The sequence below is a fragment of the Gallinula chloropus genome, assembly GCF_964237585.1.
Source record: "Gallinula chloropus genome assembly, chromosome: 10".
Lineage (NCBI taxonomy): Eukaryota > Metazoa > Chordata > Aves > Gruiformes > Rallidae > Gallinula > Gallinula chloropus.
Genome location: NC_140095.1, coordinates 10,784,707 through 10,808,241, shown reverse-complemented (window position 1 = coordinate 10,808,241; position 23,535 = coordinate 10,784,707). Strand labels below are relative to the sequence as shown.

General features: G+C 53.9%; 1 protein-coding gene across 1 annotated transcript; it reads left to right on the top strand.

Moving 5' to 3' along the window:
* Positions 1-6,222: 6,222 nt before the first annotated feature.
* PITX1 (paired like homeodomain 1) lies at positions 6,223-13,306 on the top strand (the record flags this gene model as incomplete). Its single annotated transcript, XM_084268654.1, has 3 exons — positions 6,223-6,385; positions 9,348-9,553; positions 12,327-13,306. 3 exons carry the CDS (start codon positions 6,223-6,225, stop codon positions 12,864-12,866), a joined length of 909 nt encoding a protein of 302 aa, XP_084124780.1. The 3' UTR covers positions 12,867-13,306.
* Positions 13,307-23,535: the final 10,229 nt, after the last annotated feature.

Sequence of the window (23,535 nt, the reverse complement as noted above, 5' to 3'; positions counted from 1 at the left end):
ACTTTCCCCCTCTCTCTCTCCATCCCCCCGACTCCTCCGTCCCCCAGCCCCCCGCCTAGGGAAACAACCTCCCTTATTCCTGAGCTGTCCACCCTCCGGCGTTGTCATTGCAGGGCGCTGACACTGCCGCTCACATCAGGCTGCCAGAGAGAAACCCGAGGCACCGCTAACAGCGAATTCAGAGCTCCCTAGAGCAGAGTTCGGTGCTCTGAAGGATGCGGAGAGGGCTGGGAAGCAGCTCTGGGGCCGGGGTGGGACTGTGCTGCCAGGCGTTTGGGGGGTAAAAAATGTTGTCCCAGGACAACTGGGACAAGTTGTCGGCGGCGGACACCCAAGGGATGGTTTTTATTTTGGGGGTGAGGGTAGGGGAAAGAGGGCCGAGGGGAACCGCCTCCCACCCTGTCTGCTTCCAGCTGCAGAAACCCGAATAGGAAAACCGTTTCTCCAGCCGTCAGTCGCTGCATTTCAAGAAAGCCTTGGGGTATCATTTGTATCTGTCAGAAAACATTAAGCCTTCAACTTTTTCATCCCGAGTTTTTGCAAGCGCTGCCGCTGGCCGCCAGCGCCCGCAGCAGCCCCCGGGCGGGATGGGGATGGCGGGGAGAGGGGGGAGCACGACAAGCCTCAGCCCCGGGTGCCCCAGCTGCCCCGGGTGGTGTCACGGACCAAATACCCCGAGAAATTTCCGTTTCCCTCTTTGGGTTTCAGTGGCAGGAATAGTAGAGGCGGTGGGACAGTGTCCGCCGGGCCGAGGGAAGCGGGATGGAGCGGGGAGGGCCCGGGCCGTTTTGGGAGTCTGCGGGAGGCCGGGGGAGCCGGTGGCGGCCACTGGAAACCCTCCCCGCCGAGCATCCGCCGCGCAGCGCTGCGCGGAGGGGCCCTGCGCGCCCGCGGAAGTCGGAGGCTTGGCCGGCACGCGGAGAGAGAAGGGCTGCGGATCCAAAAGGGGCTGATTTCGTTTTGCTCAATTTCTTAGGAAAATTGCTGCCCTGGCTGCGCAGAGGAGGACAGGCCGGCTGGGAGCCAGCGTAATTTTCCACCTTCCTCTCCTGAGCGATTTAACACGCTCCCTGGCCTGGGATTCTTCCCCCTCTTCGCTTGCCGCTGCCCGCTCCGCCCGGACCGATGGAGGACCCGGCTCCGGCTCCGACAGGAGTTCGGGGGGTACCGGGGCTCGGTTCGTGGTCACCGTTATTTGGCGTTTGCTCCATTTGCCCCTCGGGCAGGGGCTACAGTCGCGACTGGGAGTGCTTAGTTTTGCCTTGCGCGGGGACGTACACTCGGGTACCTTGCGCGTAATGCGACGTTTGGGGCGATGCTGGCTTAGGGTAGGACACCCCTGGGACACTGCCCCGACGGAGGGCACCCTCCCCACGGTGCAGTGCTAAAACAAGCGTCTCCCTTCCCCCCCAACCCCCCCCCACACACCCCCCCTCAGTGCGGTCCGTGCTCCTCGGCGAGCCGCGCTGTCCTTGCGCACACGTCTGCGCGTATCCCCGACCTCTGCTTCTTCCCGTGGGCATCCCGTCGGTCGGAGCCACGCACAAGCAAAGGCCGGGAGCGAGGGCTGGAGGCCGACAATCGCTCATCCACCCATGTGAGGGACATTTTCACAGAGGGAAGCTTTAAAAATGCCCCTGCGCGTTGTCACTGTGTTGCCGGCCCTGGGCACAGGAGACCTGCGCCCTTCCAGCCGCCCTCTCCGCACTTTTAGGGAGGTTTTGTTATTAAAAGTTGGTTTCCCGCAGCAACTCTGGTCTGCGAGGGGAGCACCAAGTAAAGTTTGACTGGCTTGGTTTGGCCAGGATTGTTTTGGCTTGGCTTGGCTTGTTTTGGTTGCGTTGCCTGTGGTTTCGTTTGGCTTGGCTGGGTTTGGTTTGTCTTGGTTGAGTTGGGTTGGGTTGGCTGGGCTTGGGTTTGGTTGGGTTGGGTTGCGTTTGGTTGTGTTAGGGAGCCTCTCCCTCCTGTCTTGACTCACTGCAGCTCTGTTTTGCAGAGGGCTTCTCTCGGGCAGAGGTGCGCTTGGGAGGAGATGCCTTCATTTTTGTAACAATTCCCAATAATTTATAGACTGAATCTGAGTCTATGCAACGCTAATAAATCCAAAGAGGAAAAGCTGGCAGAGGCTGCGCTTCGCCGCCTGATATACGGCCCAGGTGTTTTTGTGTTGGCCACAACTGCCGCACCCCGTCGGGGATGGGAGCCGCTCTCCGAAAGCAGGGACCCCTCCCCGGCACCTGGGGGCGAAGTGGCCCTGTCCGCCACGGCCTCGGCGGGGTCCGTCCGCCCCTCGGGGGCCGGCGGGAGCCCTGCTGTCGTTCAGACGCGTCTCATCCTCTTCTTCACGGGGTTGTCACCGGCGTGGCCAGTGCTGATTTGTTTATTAGCGCCGTCCCTCGTTCTTGGGTTATTTATAGCAGGAGGAAGCGGAGCGGTTTATTTGCGGGCTTCCAGCGTTTTGCAGATCCCCAGGGCAGCCCCCAGCCTCGGGGTGCGGTGGTTACGCGGGCGCGCAGTGGCGGTGCTGTCCGGTCAGCCCCACGCAGCGGTGCGCGGGGGTTTCCCACGCAAAACCCTCCCGCGACCCGCGCACACCGACCCCGTCCCGGCCGGAGCTCTGTGACCCCCGCTCGGTCCCCGGCCGACTCTCCGGCCCTTCCCACGCCCACGCCTGTCTCGGCTCCCCGGGCAGCTGGCCCCGCGGCCGTGCTGCCCTCGTCGGCTGCGGCCTCTCCTCCCTCCCCGCAGCTCTCTCCGACCCCCAGAGAGCCCGGAGAAGTGGCGGGGGAAAGGGAAAGCCCGAGGCCACTAGCCCGCGGGGCCGCATTCCCACCCTCACGTCGCGGGAAGAGCAGCCAGCTCCGAGCGGGGCATCAAGGTTTGCTTTGGGTCGTGACCTGGCTGAAAGACCAGGCGTGACGTCCGGAAAGGATGCCATGACGTCACACGACCGGACCCGTGATGTAGCTTCTGTTGGAGGTGTTGGCGGAGGAGAAGTGACCCCAGCATCCCGAAAAGCAGCGGACTCGACAGGGAGGAGAGGGGACAAAGCATAAATCGGAGAAGGACCGCCCCACGGGTGCGGTCTATTGTCGCGATATATGTTGTCGCGACCACCAACGGGAAGCAAATTCGGTTCTGTGCGGTAGAAGTGCTCCTGCTCCCCAAAGCGCGGAGCAAGAGGATGCCCTTAAATCTACCTAAGACATATACGAGACATGCATAAGGCATATATATATGTGTGTGTATACATATGTCTTCATATATATATATATATCCGCCCGCCTGAGACTGCCGACCTGGTGCAGGGGTGCGGTAAATGCCTGACCTGCGCCACGGCCCGGACACGGATACGCGCGGGGGGGACAGGAGGGAGCCAGGCGCTGCCCCGGTTCCCGAAAACCCCTCGTAGGACCGGGAGCGACAGGGCCGGCCCGTTATTCTCCACTTAACGCTGGTGCCGGGGGGGTGTCTGTCCCGGGGACCCCCCAGAAGGAGCCAGGGAGGGAGGGGAAGGGAGAAGGAGGCGTCTCCGTGGGAAGCAGACGGACCCGGCGTTATCGCAGCCACTGTCTCGGCGAAATTATGCCGGTGCCCGGGGATGAGTCTTCCCCCCGCGTCCGGACGGGAGGAATTGAGCCTAGAACGAATTTTTAAAACATAGATTTTATAGAGCAGAACAAAATCTGTAAATCAGGAGCATTAAAAACATTTCTTTTAATGAACAAAAATCAAAATCCCGCCTCTGGTTTTGGAGGCTGCCTTGAGCAGCAGGTTTAAAACAGCCGGATCGGAGCAGCCGGGCAGCCTTTTCCTCCAGCCCGGCCCGCCGGGCTCCATCCCGCTCCAGCTGAGAGCGGGGAGCCCCCCGGAGACCTGCCCCGGGGCTGCCGCCTCTCTCTTTCTCGGAAATAAATAAAGAAAATGGGACTGTGAAGGGTCTCGTTTGCGTTGCAGGTTTGCAGTCCGCTCGCTTTCCTCCTCCTCCTCGGGAGAAAGGCCGTCCCCATCTCTCCCTTCTCTCCCGGGAGGTGGTCCCCGTCCCTCCCGTGCCGTGGGCTCCTGCATCAGCTGAGCCCCTCGAAGCCCAGAGGCCCTGACGCTGGTAAATATTTGCATTTTAAACCACGTCCATCTTTAGCAGCCCTGAGATTGCCTGATTCACTCCGGGTTTAACAGACCCCTGAGCGGAGTTCAGCGGGGAGCTGCGGACAGACAGACAGACGGACATCAATATGCCACTCAACAAAGGGGGATTAAAAAAAGAGAGAGACATAGGGAGACCTGACCCCGACAGAACCACCTGTACATCCCCTGAGCTGCAAAAGGCGCTGGAGAGCAGAGGGTTGGGGCTGAGAGCTTTTGGGTTCTCCCCGCCTTGTGTCCCCGGACCCATGGGTTGGGGGGGGGGGGGGGGCTCGTGTCTGCGGGGCACTGCCGGGGGGCGCTGGGCGGGACCGGCTGCATCACCCCGGCGGTGTAGGAAAAAGCCTGCGCGGCTGGAACATTGTTTCCCTCCACTTTTCCATAAAACAGTTCAAAAGTTCTCTCCCACATCTTTACTTGATTTGAAAGCAAAATAGAGTGTCAGGATGGATCAGTTAAAGTGAGCCGAGAAAATAAAGAGGAGTGAAGGTCCTTTTCCCCAGGCAGAGTTACAGCCAGAGCCTTCCCCCCACACACACCCCGTCTTTCCCTCGCCCCCTTCCCCGGTGCAGCAAGCCCCCGCCGTCTGCCCCGCCGGTACCCCCGGTTCCCACCTGCCCCCCGAGGCTGAGGGCTTCCCGTGGGTTTTTCCACCTCCCCAAACACTGAGGTTTTATCCGAGAGAGCTCAAGGCCGTGTCCCGGCCTACGCGGGCAGCTCCGGGGACCGGCTCCGTTCAACCCACCCCGGTCGCTACACCGGGACAGGGCTCACCGGTGCCCGCTGCGGGAGGGCGGGAGGCGGGGGTCTTCCGCCCCCTCCTCGCCGGCTGTCCCGGCTGCTGGCAGAGCCGCAGACACCCCTCCGGAGGGTCACTGCGAGTTCGGCTGCGGGAGGAAAATTATTTGTTATTAATCATGTGCTGAAAGATGATGTGATGGGAGCGTTCGCGCTGCCGCTGTTCCCTAGGCTGCGGTCCCCCGGCAGCCGGGCAGGGGCCGGGCCGCTTGATTATAAACGCCTCAGCCAGAAAAACAACCAGAAAAAGTTGGTTTAGAAGGATAAAAACATTTCAGACACAACCCCCGGGAGGCCGTCCCCAAACGAAATCCCCCTCCAGCTCGGAGGAACGGGTTCCCCGCGGGACTGAAACTCGCGGTGGGGTCGCTTCGTTGCCGGGCCGAGCCGCGCAGCCCCGCGCAAGGATGCTGAGGGGTGCGCAGGGTGCGCGTCCCGCTGTAGGACGTAGAGACGGCAGGTTCCGCAGGCCGAGAGGCCCGGCCGGGCTGAGGACGGAGATGCCCGCCGAGATGCTGTGCTGCGCGGGGGCGCAACCTGCGCGCTGCGGATTTGGCGGGACGCTGAGGAAGAGGGAGGGCTGGCGGGGTGCTGGGGGCGGGCAGGGGGTCCCGAGCCGCCCCCCCGCGCGACTGGGAATGATTTTCCACCTTTCCATTCGTTTCTGAAATATTTTTAATACCTCACCGACTTTGAGGGGGAGGGGAAGGAAGAGGCCGGGGGGCACCCTCGGAGGAGACGCAGCCAGGCTGCGGGGCCCCCGGTAGGGGCCCGCGGGCCTGTCCGCGGCCGCGCAAGGCGCGCACATCGGCGGGGAGCGCGGAGGCAGGTCCGCCTGCGCGGCCAGGCTGGGCGAGCGCTAGATGGAGTGATGCATTAGCGAGACGGGGAGGTTTTAACCTTCAGGGGGAGGAGCCCCGTTTAACTACAGGCATTTGTTCTAGGGCAGGTCACTTTAATCTCTTTAGCTTTAAACTGTCCAACTCGCAACTCGCGTTTCTCTATAAGGGATCTTTACCACTTCCCTGCCTATGCGGCCGGACTGCCGTGCCTCTTCCCGAGAAGAGACAACCGGCTTCGAGGCACTGCCCAGCAATCTTCTTCCGACACCCTTAAAATAATACTGTTAGTAATAAGTGGATTTGCTTTTGTTTTTTGTTGTTTCTTTTTTTTCTTAAAAAAAAAAAAGCGAAAAAAAGAAAAAAAAAAAAGCTCCTTGTTGCTTTCTGTGTGGAATAAACACCTGCAAACTCCCCCAGGCAGCCCGGCGCCCCTGCCATGGATTCCTTTAAAGGTGGAATGAATTTGGAGAGACTGCCCGAGAGCTTGAGACCCCAACCCTCCCATGACATGGCTTCCAGCTTCCATTTGCAAAGATCCTCGGAACCCAGAGACCCGATCGAGAACTCAGCCAGTGAATCCTCCGACACGGAGGTGCCAGGTAACCCCCACCCCCTCCCCGCGGCCCCGGCCCGCTTCCCCCCCGCGCCGCCTCCCCCTCCCCACCGCGCCTTCCCTTCGCGGGGCGGTCGGTGGTGTTTTGCCCGTACCCCCCGCACATCCAGAGGCGTTTGGGGGGGGGCGGGTTGGGGGGGACGGCAGACATGGACACGAGGGGGTGTAAGAGCTGCCGGTGATCCCGGTGGCTCCATCCCCAACGAACCCCGGGAACCAGAGCGGGGGGCTGGGGCCCGCGCGGAGCTGCCACCCCCACCGTGCCCGGAGCTGACAGCCCACCGGGAGGACAGACACGGGTCCCCATCCCCATCCCAGGAGCTGCTCTTTTTTTATATAAAAACACAGTTATTAATTGATGGGGTCGAAGGGAAAGGGGGGGGGGGGGGGGCGGCTCTTCGGGGAGTGCGGTTTTGCCGGATGTTTCTGAAATAATGTCAGCTTTTGCTCGGGTTTATTTTCCAGCTCGGGTGGTGCAGAGATGGAAAAAGATCTCTCTGTCAAAGCGGGGTGGGGGGTGTGTGTGGAGGGGGCAGAAAATAAATTTTAAAAGAAAGAAAAAGCCACGCAAAGCAGGAGAGGCAGCGTGGGGCCGAGCGCAGGCAGCGCGGGCCGCCGCGGAAGGGATGTGCGCGGCCGTGGAGAGGTTTCTCTCGGGGGGCTGCGCGTTTTCTCCGCTGGAAAGGGTCCCCACGCCCTGACCACCATGTGCGAGGGCTGCGGGGAAAGCTGTGGTTTCCCAGTTTGTATTTAATTAAAGTAGCAACATTTCTAGAATGACAAGGGAAGCTAGAAGGAAACAAAAGCTGCAGGAAGGAGCCTGACACCCATTCTCCACCGAGACTTTTTCGGGGGGAGGGGGGGGAGTTTCACTCTTATTTAATTTAATTTTTTTTTTAAATTGTTGCTCTTCGGAGTTCTATCGGGTGCTGTAACCCGGAGGGTGGCTGTAGCAAGAGTCGGTCCCGAAGTGGCACCCCGGTGATAAACAAGGTTTGGGTTGTGCCTCCCAGCCTGATTCGCAAACAAAGTTAGGGACCGGCGTCTGGAAGGGACTCCGAGATTAGAGGGGATTATTTGAGATTAGAGAGGGAGATTTGCTCCATTTTGCCCTAACCCTGTGTGTGACCCCTCGGTACCGGAGGAGGGCTGGGGACCTGCCTGCTTTTCTTCTCCGAGAAGCTGCAAAATACGTTTCACTTATTTTTTTTTTTAATGGAAAAATAAAACCCAAACACATACAAAAGACGACGAAAACTAATGTCCCTCGATGATGTGAAATTGTATCACAGCCTGGCGAGGAGGCCGGATTTGTAATGAAATCTCGGCGGGGTTAAACCCGGAATGGGACGGGGGGGCCACCGGGACCGATGCCGCCGGGACCGACCCCACCGGGGCCGCAGCCGCTTTCCTCTCGTCCCCCCCCTCTCCCTCTCGGCCCGGTTTTGCCGGGCTCTTCCCAGCCAAAAGCGAGAGGATCTGTCTTTGCGGGGATTATTTTGGTTTCTGTTTCCTCGCCGCCGCCGGGCCCTGCGGCTCGGCCGGTCCAGCGGCCGCCGGGCCCGGGGGGGTCGGGGGGCTGGTGGCGATGGGATCTGGGCTGCAGAGGCCTTGTTTGCTCTGCAAACCACTTAGAGCAGGAAGAGGCCAGCCGGGTGCGATCGGCCCCTTTTCCCCTTTTGGGGTTTCCATCGAGCCGCTGGAGCTCAACCCCCCCTCCCCACCTTTTGCTGTGGGGGGTGCCCAGGCGAGCACCGATTCAGGGGTGACTTTGCAAGGACGAGTCCTCCCGGGCTTTGGATGCAGCCCGCGATTATTTTTAGACTCCCGGTTTACCTCGCAGAGGTCGGGGCTGTAGAAATATCCCCGGGCCCGGCGGCGGCTGCATAAAACCCACTAAAAGAAGGGAGGATAAAGCCCTCGAAAAATGAAAGCTCCCCACCGAGTTTCCTTCAGGCAGCAGCAGGACAGAGGCCAGGGGGATGGCCGCGGCTCCCGGCCCTTGCAGCCTCCCGCGCCCGCCGCCCGGCCGCACCTTTCCCCGCTCCCGCCGGGGCCCAGGCCGGGAGCACATTTCGTTCAGGCCTTTTGAATCCCTTTCCGAATGCTTCGACCGGGTCAAATCCGGCCGAAATCTGGGCAGGGAGAGCTGGAAAGGCCGTAACGGAAAGGGAGAGGGGGTCTGTCCCCCCGTTGCGGCGGGGTCGGGGCTGGATTCCTGCTTCCAGTCCCCGTGAATCCCGACCGCCAAAACGCTCCTGTTTTTTTATTGTGGGGTTTGTTGGGGTTTTTTTCCCCCTCTTGTTTCTTTCGATATGATTTTTGCAGGGGGCTTCCCCCCTCAGCCTCCGGTTAAAATAAACTCTAAACTACTAAAAGCGGGAAAAGGGAGAAAAATAAAAAGAAAAAGGAAGAAATGAGCGGGAGAGTGGAGAGGCAACGAGAGAGGGTGCCTTTGGCAATTAATTGCTACTGGGTTTTACACCCCTGCCCTTCCAAAGTTTCCTGCCGCGGCCGAGCATAACAAAGACAATGGAGCAAAGATCGCGCCTTAGGTTGAAGGGAGTGAAAAGGTGCCGTGGCAAGGCAGGGCAGCCGATGCTGCGGGGAACCCGCTCCCCCGCGATTGCTCTCGCCCCTCGGGACCGTTTCGAGCCGGACCGCCCTGAGGGTCCCGCTGCTCGCCCTGGGCTCGGACAGGGCTCTGTGGTGGTTTTCCAGCGCTCCCGGGAAAGGCCGGGTTCGGCTGCGGGACGGTCGGTGGCTGAAGGGCCCGGCAGGACCCGCGTGGGTACCCCCCCTCCCCCAAGCCCCGTGTCGCTCCGGCCTGCCTGCCTTTGTGTGCCCGCATTTGTGTTTGTAAATAAAACCCAAACCAAAGCAAAACAAACATCCCCAAAACAACAACAACAACCATTAAAAAACCAACCCCCGACACCCTACCGCAGAAAAGGAACGCAGCGGCGAGCAGAAAAACGAGGACGGAGCCGCCGACGACCCGGCCAAGAAGAAGAAGCAGAGGCGGCAGCGGACCCACTTCACCAGCCAGCAGCTGCAGGAGCTGGAGGCCACTTTCCAGAGGAACCGCTACCCCGACATGAGCATGCGGGAGGAGATCGCCGTGTGGACCAACCTCACAGAGCCCCGAGTGCGGGTAAGAGGGGCATCCTGCCCCGCGGGGATGCAGGGGGTCTGTTCCGGGCCCCTCGGGGAGGAGGTGTCGGGGAAACTGCCCCTTTCGAGAACCGCTGAGGGGGTTTGCGAGCGGTACCCAGCCTCTGAGGGCTTCATTTTAATTTACTAAAACTGGGATCCAGGCGGCAGAAAGGAGATTCGGCTGCCGGCCGCGGAGAGATGCCGCCCGGAGCGGGCCGCGACCGCCGGCCCCGCGCTTGGGGACGGGCTCGAAAACCGGGGGGCGAGCAGCGCGGGGGGCAGCGGAGAGGCCGGGGCTTGGAAAGACCGTTGTTGTTGGGGAAAGTCACCCCCAGCTTGGGCCTAAACCCGGCGCGGAGTTTAAGCAACCCCCCAATCCGAGCAGCTGGGCAGCTCCATGGGCCATTATATCCCAGCAATCGCGATCCGTCTCCCAAAAACCGGCTGCTCGATGCCATTGAGGCAGCGGGACTGCGGCACAGTCCCCCGAGCCTGCGGCAATACCCACCCCTTCTTAAACCCCCGTGCGGCTGTCGGTGCCAGCTTCTCCCGGCCGCGCATCTCCCGCGGCCGCGGGCGGAGCGGCTGTTTGCAGAGGCCGCCGATGGGCAAAGCGAAGGACAAGGGCCGGGGAGCGATTGCACTCCAAAGTCAATAAGCGCTGGAAACACGTATTTGTACGGCGAAGGCGCCTTGGAGCCGCTGCCACCACATACACATTCACATCTATATGTCTGTGTAGCTTCGGCGGTCCCTTGGAGAGATTTAAGGGTGAAATATCCTGGCAGTGAACGGCCAGACCGGAGCGGCTCGGGCTGTATTGATTCGTAGACTTTCCGCCCGCCGTGCCTGGGCTGTCACGGTTTCTCCACCTCCCGCTTGAGTTTCCCTCCCCCCGGGACATTTCCCCGCGCGATTTTGGTCCTGGCCGCGCACCCTCCGCCCGCCGGGACCCATCGTGGGCTGAGCCCGGTGCTGAGAAGGGGAAAAAACCGGGAGAAAACGGGAACGGCGGAGGGCAGCCCCGCAGTCCTGAAAAGAGACTTTTTCCCCCCTTTCTTTCTTTTTTTTCTTCTCTTTTTTTTTTCCTTGGCACTTAAACCAGGAGTGACCAAATCGGATTATAGAGATTCTGCTTTAAACCTTTCAAGAGTAAACACCCATCTGCAATGGGGAAGAGAAACGCATCTGAAAGCATTGTCTTAATTGAGTTTAAAACAAAACAAAGCCAGAGCGGAGACTAAACTGCATTAATAGTGCTGGAATATTTCAGGAAGCAAATAAGACTAATATACGAGTTGCCATTAACATAATACCGTTCTCCCTCTGTGTGGAGATGTTTTTGGGTTGATGTTCTGAGATTGCAGATTGCAAATCTAACCTTAATTTGCTATGAGGGCCTTCCTTTAAAATGTCTAGGAGCCATAATTAAAACTATTACCCTCATTTTCAGGAAATTCCTGTCTGGAAGCACCTTCCGAGGAGTATATTACAGGTTTTGAACATGTTTGCTTTCGTTTCCTATTTATACGGGATTCTTTTTATTATTATTATTTTTTAAAATAGACTCTGCCATCCATCCTCCCCCCTCCACCCACCCCCCGCGAAGTTTCCATCCTTGAGACCGGCGTTTAATAATAGTTGTGCCATTCCCGCGCCGGGAGGGGAAGCCCAAAGAGCTGCTCCCCCCGCCTCTCCTCCGCCGCTCCGGGGCTGGGGGGAGGTGTGTGAAGGGAGCGCAACCTCCGCGGGGCCGGGCACACGGAACTGTGCGGCTCCGGCCGGGGCTCCGGTGTCCGTAGGGAACCCAGGGGCGACGGCTCGGTTGGAGAAAGCCGGGAGAAGGGGGATGCAGTAGGAGAGGCTCGCAGGCCGGGAGTAGCCGACAGGCAGAACGATGCTGGGTTTTTTACCTGGAAAAAGAATTTGGGGCTGCCCGACTTCCATCGCGGGGGACTCAACCGCTTTCTTAAAGCTAAGGAAAAAAAGAAAAAAAAAAGAAAAAAAAAAAGAAAAAAAAAAACCAAACCAAAGCGTAAGGGAGAGTCTGGATCAGGTTTTTGCATCAAACACCAGGAGCGGCCCCTGCTTCTCTGTTCCCCAGTCAGGGCTGTAAATTCTCATTAGATATAAAGGCAGAGGCTGCATCCATCCAAAGGCGATGCAGGGACTGATTTTTTTTTCCCTTCTTTTTTTTTTTTTAACTTAAACATACTAATCCAATCCCCTTTTTTATGATCTGTAACAGGGGACTTTTATTACACAGCATTAGCGTTCGGAAACGCGGCGGAGCCGGGGCGAGCCAGCCCTAATCAGAGCGGGCCGGGCCTTCGCCCCTTGCCTTGCTCCGGGGAGAGGGGCGGCGGGGGCGGGGGTAGACCGGGGGAGACGCGGCCAGGGCCGTGGTGCGGACACCCGCGCAAACACCCTTTGCGGAGAGGCGGCTGCGCGCATTCCGGCTGGCGCATCCCGCTGAATAGAGAGGGATGCGCGCAGAGCCCGTTGTACGCCCCGCGGAGCGGAAACGGGGGGGGGGGGCTGCGGGGTGATGCGGTGAGGGGCCGCGGAGGTCCCCCCAAAATTCCCCTCTCACGTCGGGGCCGTTAGCCAGTGGGGAGTGGGGACGGGGAGGGGGGGCGCGGGGGTGCCGGGCTGCAGGTTGGCTGCGTTGCCCTGCGCGCATCTTCGCTCCGTGCGGCCCGGCGGCGGGGAAGGGGTGGGCAGCGGCGGTCCCGCACTCACCGTGCCGTGTCGGTCCCCCCTTCCCGCAGGTCTGGTTCAAGAACCGCCGAGCCAAGTGGAGAAAGCGGGAGCGGAACCAGCAGATGGACCTGTGCAAGAACGGCTACGTGCCGCAGTTCAGCGGGCTGATGCAGCCCTACGACGACATGTACGCCGGGTACCCCTACAACAACTGGGCCACCAAAAGCCTCACCCCGGCGCCGCTTTCCACCAAGAGCTTCACCTTCTTCAACTCCATGAGCCCCCTCTCCTCGCAGTCCATGTTCTCGGCGCCCAGCAGCATCTCCTCCATGAACATGCCCTCCAGTATGGGCCACTCGGCCGTGCCGGGCATGGCCAACTCCGGCCTCAACAACATCAACAACATCAGCGGCTCCTCTCTGAACTCGGCCATGTCCTCACCGGCCTGTCCCTACGGGCCACCGGGCTCTCCCTACAGCGTCTACCGGGACACTTGCAACTCCAGCTTAGCCAGCCTCAGACTGAAATCAAAGCAGCACTCCAGTTTCGGCTACAGCAGTTTGCAAAGCCCCGGCTCTAGTCTAAACGCCTGTCAGTATAACAGTTGACGGACTTGACACAAACCACCTCCGACAAAGCACCGCCGACAAAGCGAAGCAGAAGCAAAGCGACGTTTGTAACGGAAAAGGAAAAAAAAAAAGATTTAAAAAAGAAAATATTAAAACCCGATGATGATTAAATGCAAAACCCGAGCAAGCGAGAGAGGAAAAAAAAAAACCACCACCCAACAATAAATCAACTAACAAAAAAACCTCCAACAAACCCAAACAAAACACCGCCAAAATAAAATTTAAAAAAGCCCCTAAAACTCCGCGGACTTCGACTGTCTAGGAAAAAAAAAAAAAAAAAAGAAATAAAAGTTAATGCAAACCAACGACGCAACAAAAAAAAACCCAGCGCTTTAATAATAAAAATAAAGTTAAAAAATAAACCATCAAAAAAACCGTAAACGGACCAGAAAACTTTTGCAAGAGACACCGAAATCTGGTACATGGATGAGTTGCAATTTTTTTTCTCTGGATTATGCGGGTTGTATGTGTTTACTTGAACTTGCACAGGAGTCGGTAAAGCGGCCGCTGCCCCGCGGGGAGGGCGGCCGGGAGGGAGACGGAGACGCCTCGGTGGTAAGAGCTGGTGGGACGGTTCTTGGCCGCTTGTCGCACGGGAAGAGTTTGGTTGATGTTTACCACTGAGAAACAGAATCACACTCGAGAAAAAAAAAAAGGGGGGGGAGGGGGGGTGGAGGGAAAAGGGGGGAAGAAAAAAAATATAATTCGCAGAGTCAATTCTGCGGGAAAAATGGTTAAAATATTAGGTATGAAACTATTAAAAATAATAATGACAAGGGTCAACCACTTATATAAGGTTATATTTATATCTACCGTTGCATTGTGCCGGATCATTGTCCTTGGCCGTTGAATAAACTGTTTTTAAAATGCATGATTCTTGATGTTTTTTCTTTAGTTGGAAGCTATAATCCAGTCATTCCTGATACTAAGCAGCTCAAGGTTCCTACCTCTCCATCCTTTCCAAAAGACTGCAGTATCCCCGGTTGTGCGAGAGCACAGAAACCCTCCAGCGATGCGAAAACTGTTGAGCATTCTCCCCATCCAAAGTCTTATCCTGATAATTAAATTATCATTCATCTTTATTTAAATGCAGGGGGGTGATTTTTCTCTTAAAAAAAAAACAAAACCAAAACAACCCCCCAAAACCACCAACCAACCAACAAAAAACCAACCCCCTTTCAGAGGCTGAAAAAGAGACGAATTAATGTTCTGTCCTGAAGTGAATCCAGATACTGCATCTCTGCTAGAGAAACAGTGAGCCTCGGCGTCCGGAAAGGTTGCTTAGCAAAGCTGAAAGCGTTCCTTGCTTTTCTAAATGCCAAGGAAAAACAAGGAACCTAAAAAAAACCCCCAACCCCAAACCCCCAAAATCAAACCCCGATCTTAAGGTGTTATTATCTTAAGGTGTTATTATGTAAATGTAGATACTTTAACAAGTGCTTGTTGGCAAAAAAAAAAATAACGAAAAAAAAAGACAAAAAAAGACAAAAACATGGAAATGATAAATATGATCTTTATTAATACGCATACAAAACGCATATGAAGTTTAATTGCAAGCATATTTGTTGCTTATTTTTTTGTCGATACTTATTACCTGTAGATGACAAAGAACCATAATATAAAATGCACACGGTACTTCTTTCCCAGTGTATTTCACACCTGTGGTAAACGTTACGCTGGATGTTTCAATTATGCTGTTGTGGATAAGGATGCAGTATATATATTGTTTTATAAGTTATGTTTTGTGATTATTTTTTTTTTCAAAAATAAGAGCATGGGAATAATACTAATAATAAAAAAAAGAACAAACAACAACAAAAAAATACCAAAATCCGAAACGAAATCTAGAAATGCCTTTAATGTTCTTTTCTGGCTGTGTTTAAGAACTCGACTAAGAAGAAAAGCAGCTTTCTCCTTTCCCTCCCCCTCCCCGCACCCGGCGGTGCGTTTTGGGGAGGGTCCCTCTGTTTCCCCCCGGTAATTGCGCCGTCTCCCCGCTTTCCCCTCCCCAACCCAAATCCTCCCATCCCACTCCCCGGCTAAGGGGGGTGAAGGAGCCCTTCTCCGGGGAGGGGGGAGCCCAGCTCCCTGCCACCCCCAGGGGCAGCCCCGGCAGTGGAAATCCACCCCATCTCTAATTTTATGGCCGAGTTTTACCGCTGCTGTGCTGGCGGGGTCTGGGGAGCAGCCCTCCCTGCCGCCCGCATCCCTGCTCCCACGGAATAATAACGCTTCGGGACGTGGGTTGGGGTTTGTTGGTTTTTTTTTTTTCCCCTCCCCAAATACTTAATCCTCGCACCCTGAAGACACCCCTTCCCCTCCCCTCCCATCCGCGGCGTGCGGCAGCCCTGGGACCGCTCCTTCCCCCGAACCCGTTGCGTTAAGGTGCGTTTTCCTCTCGCTCCTCCAAAATTTCCCCCATCCCTGGAACTTTAACGGTTGTTCGATGTATTCCTTCCCCCTTCCCAAGCTGTCGCAAGCACAAAAGACTCCCATTTCATTACTTTTTCATTACTATTACGATTACTGCTAATATTTTGCGAACAATGCCATAATTCAGCCAACGAAACAATAAATCAGCTGCGGCGAGGCCGGATCCGGCAGCAGCCGCTTTCCTCCGCGGCGGGAAAAGCCGCTAACCCGCGTTCCCAAACGCGCTGTTTACGCGGCCGCGGATGTCCCTCTTCCCCGGGGGCGGGTTTGCCGTTTGAGCCCCGGGACGGCTTCCGCGGCCGCGCACGGCAGCCCGGCCCCGCGGAGCTCCGGGAGCCGTTCCCTTGGCAGTGGGGGTGGAGGGAATGGGGAGGGGGGAGGATAGTGGAATCGTGCCCACTGAGCCCCTATCCCGGGGCTTGGGGGGCTGCTCAGTGGCTCTGCAACTAGCCTGGGGGTTCAGCAGAGAGGAGCCGAGTCTCTTCGGCTTCTTCATCACTTATCCTAGCTACGGGAGCGGGACAATGCCTGGTTTTCCCCTCCAGATTCCAGGCAGGAGGGTATCTGCAAGCCCTCAGCTGTTATTTTAGCCTGGATTTTGGGTGTTCATTTTCTCCTGTTCCTGGAGGTAGCACTGTTAGTCCTGAATCAGAGTCGCGACCGCAGTGCTCACGTTTAGGCAAACCCTGCCGCCAGTTTCAGTTGGCGTTGGAGCCCTCAACACTCCCCCCCTTCCCCCCGAAACTCAGCTGGAGATGAGGGAGGGACACAGTCTGCTTGGGTTTCTGTGCTGCTGGCCGTCACTGGTGTACCCCTGCCCCGTGGGTGTACCAGAGAAAGCTAATCCGCTGCCGATGGGTGAAATTTGGGCATCTTGACACATTTATGGCTCAGGGAAAGGAAAATTCCAAGGAGACACTGAGCAGAAAGCAGCTCCTACACCTTCCCTGTGCGTTTTTACGGATGCCCTGCTTCCAGCAGCCTTTAGGTCTCCCCCACAATGGTTAGAGTCTGAATTATTTGGGGCGTTGGTGTGTCTGCAGCGTGGTTTGGGACCATGCCCGAGCACAGCTTCCTTAGGGATACACCCGTGGAGGTGCCCAGGTGTGTGCCCACACTGAGGGCAGCAGAGGACTGTCATTTAATGTTCACTTAGCTCCCAAAGTCCCCAAAGGAGGGTGGAGGTGTCCCCCTTTGGTTTCTGAACTGCCCTTGCCAGTGCCTGGCTGGTGGGTGTTTCCTCACACCGGAGGCGATGGTTTTCCATCCCTCGCCCGGCGCGTTCTCCAAGTGATTTGGAGGAATCCAGCCCCAGTGCATGAAGCTCAAGCAACGATTTCCAAAGGCTGCATCCCTTCCACCTAGCGTGGCCCCAGCCTGGTGGGACTCTGCCTCCCAGAGAGCCCCCAGACTCCTGCCCCACCGACTCGCAGCCCTTTGCCTTTGTCAAGGCAGGCAGATACTCGGAGCCAAAGAAATAGCTGAATCAAGTTTTCCATTTGTTCTGGGTGTGCTGGCTTACCTATTAGCATTTCCAAGGCAAGGCTGCCTGGGGAGCACTTCACATACCTACCTGGGCTAGGGTTTTGCTTGGGAACGCTATACGGTCATGAGCGGTCCCAGACGACCGACCCAGAAGCTGCTGCAGCGTGAAGGCTCCTGTTCCACCAGTCCAGATGAAGTTCACGACGACTTTATGCCTCAGACTGCGCTGTTTGTTCGAGATTAAATGTCTTCTAATAAAAAGCTGTGGTCAGTTTAACTCCAAATTGCATACTTCTCTTTATCTGTGGCCTGGAACTCAGCAAACTATGCAAGGTCCCATTTAAATTAATGGGATGCTTCGGTACTGATTTTAATGGGGTTTTGTATAATAAAAATAACACTTAGAAATGCCCTAACATTTCGCTGCAAACTTGCAGCAAAAAGTCACTGGAACTGGGATAATAAAAATTCAGGCTTTATATGAAACCTGTGAAGGGTTTGTCATTAACTTCAGTGCCACCATTTCAGGCCTGATTATTTTAGTTTACTCTTGTGTAAGTAAGAATTACCTCATCAATTAAACAAGAATCCCTGACAACTTTTCTGTCACGGTTTGTTTAGCTGGATTTGAAAATTTAGTTTGATCGTATTGAAACAAGCAAGATAATCGGGCTCATAAAGCAGCCTGAGTGCAAGGACTGAGAATAAATGAAAATAAGGTTTTCTGCTGAGACTTTGACCATCAAACAAAGTGAAATTGTTACTTCTAAAAAAAGAAAGAAAAAGAAAAAGATTTTTTAAAAAATTACTTCATAACCCCCCTTTAATCTATCCAGGAGAACAGTTTTTGCCTCACCCTCGTAGAAAACAGTAAAAAAAACCTCCTTCAAAGTAAAATATGTTTTAATTAACAGAGCTACAAAATAAAATCCACAGCCATGCAACCAGCCTCCTCTGCAGCTCACCATTGTGCGAGCCGCTCGGGCAAGCTGCTCCTATTAACAAGCTACAGGCTACGCTCTGCTCCAAACTGATTAAGCAGCAGGGCTGCAGGCAGAATTTTCTATCAAAAAATGTTTCAGTGGCAGCCAGCCTTTTCTTTTGTGCCACGCTTTTGTTATTTTTATATTTTGTTTTAACAGGAAAAAAATATAATTTGTTTATCCCCAACACCAATTTCTCTAAATGAAGAAAACGTCTGAAGAAAACATACCCACAGCATTTTTATTTACCCAAAAACCTTCCCAACAAATAAAAATTCCCATAGGAGGTTTAAAAAAATTAAATTAATAAATGAAAGAGCATATGCATTTGATTCCCCCTCCCTACCCCCCTTTCTTCACCCAAGTAATTTCTTGCAAAAACCCAGGTAACCATGTTCAGTCTCTACTAGAGATGAGCAAAATTGCTCACAAATCTTCCCAGGAGATCAGTGGAGCTGAGGGAAGGCTTGTGCCCACGGGCAAACCCCACCGATGTAAATGAGCAGCCCAGAACCAGCTCCTCCCGACACCTCTGCTGCTGCTGCTGCAGCCCTGCAACCCACCCACGGCAGCGTGCGATGCCTCCCCAGAACAACATGTAAAACAGCCCCCAGATCCGCGCTGCTAATTCGAGTCTCACATAGCAGCTTCAGAGCGTTTCCCCCCCACCCCCCAAAAAAAAAAAAAAAAAATTTCTACGTGTTAATATGCAAGAAACAAAAATCTGACTTAGTATGGAGCTGGGACAAAGTAGCTGCTGTCCCCCAGGAGCGCAAAGCAATTTATTTTACAGGCTTCAAAGTGATACATGCCCGGGTATAGGAGATTAGCAGTGGGATTTTCAAAAGCCCTATGTGAGTGAGGACCAGATTTAAAAAAATGATTCAGTGAATCAGTCCTGGTGTGAGATTTTCCTAGAAGTGAGTTAGGCACCTGGGATTTAGACACTAAGAGTGAGACTTTTAGAGGGATTTAGATGTCTGAAGATACAGCTAAGTACATAGTGGGATCTTGAAAAGCACCCAGTGCCTCTGCCTGTCGGAGGTATCTGCTCTGGCTCCTTCCTAGGCTCCTCTAACTGCCTGGGTGAAACTGTGAGAACCTAAATCCCTTCCAAAGGCTGGCTCTGGGCATTTGGGCACCCTCAAAAATTCCCATTCTCCCTCCACTCCCTTCTTTTTCTTTTCTTTTATTATTTTTTTTCCTTTCCTTTCCTTTCCCAGAAAGTCTAGAAGGAGGGTTCACTCATTTAAAAACTAATTCAGGAAAGTACTTAAGCTCACAAGGAAACTACCCAGCAAAATGCTTCTAGGCATGAGGTGAAGCCCTGGTCCCACGGAGGCCAGCTGGAGCTTTGCCGCTGGCTGCGGGGGAGAGGGGCTGTGCCCCATGGATAACCGCAGCGCTGCTCGCACCCTGCTGCTCGCACTCCACTGAAGTCAGCAAACTAAAGTTGCTCAAAGTTAAACAGAAAGTTAAGCGAGGTGAAGGCAGCATTCTGGAGAGCCGTGCTCTCACGAGCCTGTGTTTGAAGTCAGGTCCTAAATTTACTCTTATGCTCTCAGGGAGCAAGACCCCACTCTTTAAACATTTACAGGGGCAGGTTTTGAACCTTTGAAAGCAAACCTGGAAAGACTGAGGAGGCTGGGGGCCAGCCGGCTCTCCTCTCATCTCCTCTCCCTGCTAACACAGGCAGCAGCCTCCCCACTGTGGTCCGCAAAGCCAGCAGCTTTTGGGATCATCCCTTCCAAGGGGGGCTCAGCAGTGAAGGCTGGGGCTGGGATGTCCCGCATGGGGCTCTGCACACATTGCCCTGCCTGCAGTGCCTGCTGAGAAGGATCACGTCCTCTCTGCTGAGCCACCTTGTGATCCCACCAGCTGACACGGTGGCACTGAGCTGGGGTCAGCGCAGGACCCTCTGCTTGGTGTGGCGGCACACAGGGCTGGATTCTGCCCTCTGAACACTCCTCCTCTCCCCTTAAGGAGCTTTCCACTCAGTTTTACCACTGAGCACATCAGCCTACGGCCCCTTCCTGCCTGCCTGTACCCCCCATCTGCCGCATACCCGCCCCCAGCCGAGCTGTCCCTTGTGATGAGCACAGGACCGCTCCTTTCGCCGGCCCCATCTCACGCCCAGGGCTTCAGGCAGAGCAGCAAGCAGCGCTTGCCTGCGGCTCACAGGCTGAAGCTCACCGGGCAGGGGCTGGCACCTCCTCTGATGGACACATTTGCAGAGGTCACAACCTGAAAAAGGCTGAAAATTCCAATCTACAGGGTCCTGTCTGCTTTCCTGACCTGAACCCACCCCGTTACCTGTCCCCCCTTCGACACGCTCTGACAGCCCCCACACCTATTCACTCCGCGGCTCCCCCGCTCCGTGTGCATCCACCTGCCTCACATTTCCACCTCCCTCATTCCCAACCAGTCTCAGACATGAACCTGGCTACCTCAAGCCTACCTGGATGTGTGATTTAACTATCAGGCTGTATGCATCACTCTGTTTATATACCTTCATCTATCTGACCTCTGATCTGAGATCCTAACTATGAGTTTCTTATTTACCTGCACACTCTGGGCTCCCTGGTATAACTGTTCTACGCAAACATACTTAGTTTGTTCATCTCTACACTCGCTCATTTAGCCAGCCCTCCTACCTCCCCCATAGACAATTTATGCCATATAACTTTATAACACATAAAACCGACAACTCCTTCTCTGGCATACTTATATAATATTCTTTCTTTTGCTTTAACACAGTTTAGTATTAACTAAATGCAAATGCATCATATATTTCTGCCTGTCCCTCCAAAGTGCAAAGTTAAGATTTAGTTAGGGATAGGTTATGACTTGGTGCTTAGAGTTAGGGTCAGGGTTTCGTTAGGGTTGGGTTGAGATTGGGTTTGAGTTAGGGATAGGGTGGCTTTGGCACTAAGGATTAAGTTTGGGTTATGGCTGGGCTAGGGTGAGGTGTGGGTTAGGTTTGGGATAGGATTATTGTTTGTATCAGGGTCAGTGGTAAGCCTTAGCTTGTGTTAGTCTTAGGGGTTGGATGCAGAACTGCAGGTCGTCAGGGCTATGGGTTAGTGCTGTGTCCAGATAATGTTAGGGGTTAGATTTGGTTTGGTGTTAAGATAAGCTTTAATCTTAAACTTGGATTTGTTTAGGGTTAGGGTCAGGGTTTAGAATTTGGGTTAGCTGTGGGATTGGTTTGGGAGTCCCATCTCAGCCTTGGTCATGTAATTTTTCTGCACTTATTCCTTGTGCAAAGAGCTCTGCTCTCTTTCTGCCTCTCTGAGGACTGCAGATCACCTCATTTTCTCTCCCACACATCCCAGCTCAGTTTCATAACTCTTAGCAATCCATTTTCCCCCTGTATTCTCATTTACCTGACCTCTTTGCTTATTTTGCATACGTTCACGTCTCACACATTTACTAATCTCTCCTGCCCTTTCTTGCAGCACTAATGTATTCACCACTTCTGCTTTTGCCTGTCATGCCTGAGACATCAATGCAACTAATGCCACGATTAACCCATCCTTTTTGCCAGTCTCTTTTACACATACTCATTAAGCTAATGCCTGTGACTACTTAACTATCTGATCAACCTGATGCAAATTTTAATTAATCTCTCTGGATTTTCATAGCACATAGTAAACTCTGTATTTTCATCTTCCTCCTTGGTCCATCCATATTCATCTCTCTGCTCACTCGTACCCACTCTGTCGAGCTTCCTGGTACCCACTCATCTGCATGTGCACCCACATCCTTCTTCATCAATCATCCTGTCCAGGATTTACTCCCCCATTTAACATCCCTCTAATTCACACTTGATCATCAGGCTAATTTCTCAACACTCCCAGCTCATGAATAATCCTCTTTCTCTTTATCTACCCAACACCTAGTCCAACCTGTTAGCTCGCTAATTGTTGCAAGTTTGTTTTTTCAGCATAATCTCTTTATTCTCTATGAATTTTATATGTAATTTACTATTTACTCCATGCCTATTTCATCTGAGTCTTCCTTAAGTGCTCTTTTGCTTTTTCCCATACCTTCTCTCATGTCCCTGCACTTTGGTAGTGTGTAGCCATCTGCCCAGTGCTTCCTTCACTCCTCTATGTCTTGTAGGTCACCTTTTTCACACTTCTCTGTATTTGCAGGGAGTCTCATGACTAGATACCCTCTCTATGGGTGTTACCTATTACTCTATTAACTACTCAACTATTAACTCTGTTATTGTTCTTCTTTTATCTGTTCCCCTCTCTAGCCACATTCCCTGTAATCAATGACCTGTTCACCCTATCAGCCTGTATTTTCTGCCTGTATCAGTCATATATTTATTCCACCTTTCCAGCAATCTTTCCATCACTTTACCCAGACAACACATGCTCTGTCTGCTGTAAACCCATCCATCTCAATCTGATTTCTTTCTCTTTTGGCCTTTAATTTATTAACCTGTTCTCTACAGGTTTATCTTGTCAACCTTTCTAACTAGTACAAGACCGGTTAATAATCTCTTTGGTTGGTATGTATACCCACCTCTTCATCCACCCATCTCTCCAATCTCTACCTAACCCCAGAGTAGCCTCAGTATTTCTACTGGGTCACTTCTTCCTCCCATTTTGGTGCCACTGCTGCTCATGTCACTTTACTTTCATTTCTGTAGCCCAGAGCATATCTACCTATCTCTTTACCTCAACACGTTGATACAGGTACCAGTTAATGTCTCCATTTATTCCACACATCCCACTAAGTTTTCTGTTACATCTGTATTTACCTGTTTGCTACCTATTACAGCTACATCCTCACACTACCTACCTGTGATAGTCCACATTTCTTGGTTTTAATCTATCCACATTTACTCTCCTTAACTATCCAGCCACCCAGCAGTTACTTTATCTGCCCAATCCAGCTTTCTCTCTTCCATGTTTATAGGTTCCACATGCATTCAAGAGACCAGTGACATACAGACTCTTATTTGCTCATTTTAATGTGTCCTCTCTCCTCTCCTCTCCTCTCCTCTCCTCTCCTCTCCTCTCCTCTCCTCTCCTCTCCTCTCCTCTCCTCTCCTCTCCTCTCCTCTCCTCTCCTCTCCTCTCCTCTCCTCTCCTCTCCTCTCCTCTCCTCTCCTCTCCTCTCCTCTCCTCTCCTCTCCTCTCCTCTCCTCTCCTCTCCTCTCCTCTCCTCTCCTCTCCTCTCCTCTCCTCTCCTCTCTCCTCCCATTTTCCCCCTCTATATCTTTCCCACACCTAGCTCTAGATTTTAGAATACTTCTGTTTTATGCCAATGCACCCACTGCTCTTCTCCCCATGTGTTTATCCCATGTGTTTCTCTATACAGCCCATCAGCCCCCCACTCCTTAGCTCCACTCCCCAGCTATCCTGCCAGCTCCTACCTAAACTTCCCAGCCACGCAGGTGGCACTTGCTCTAACACAGCACATCCCGCTTCCTTTCTAGTTATCCTGATGTGCATCAAGACCACACTGGCCAAACCCCTGGCTCATCTATCCAGTCAATATCAAATACACACACTTTCACTCCATCACCCTTTCTTCTGTGGTAATAGATTGTCCTTCCTCTGTTCAGATCCTGTGTACATCTGTATAATGACACCCATTGCTCTAACCCATCTATCCCCTGCCTGCTCCCCTGTGCATCTCTACCCATTCATTCCTCTATATTTATCTAAACTGCCCATCAGTCTATACCATAAAACCCAGCAACCCACAGGTGGTGTTTGGTCCAGGTG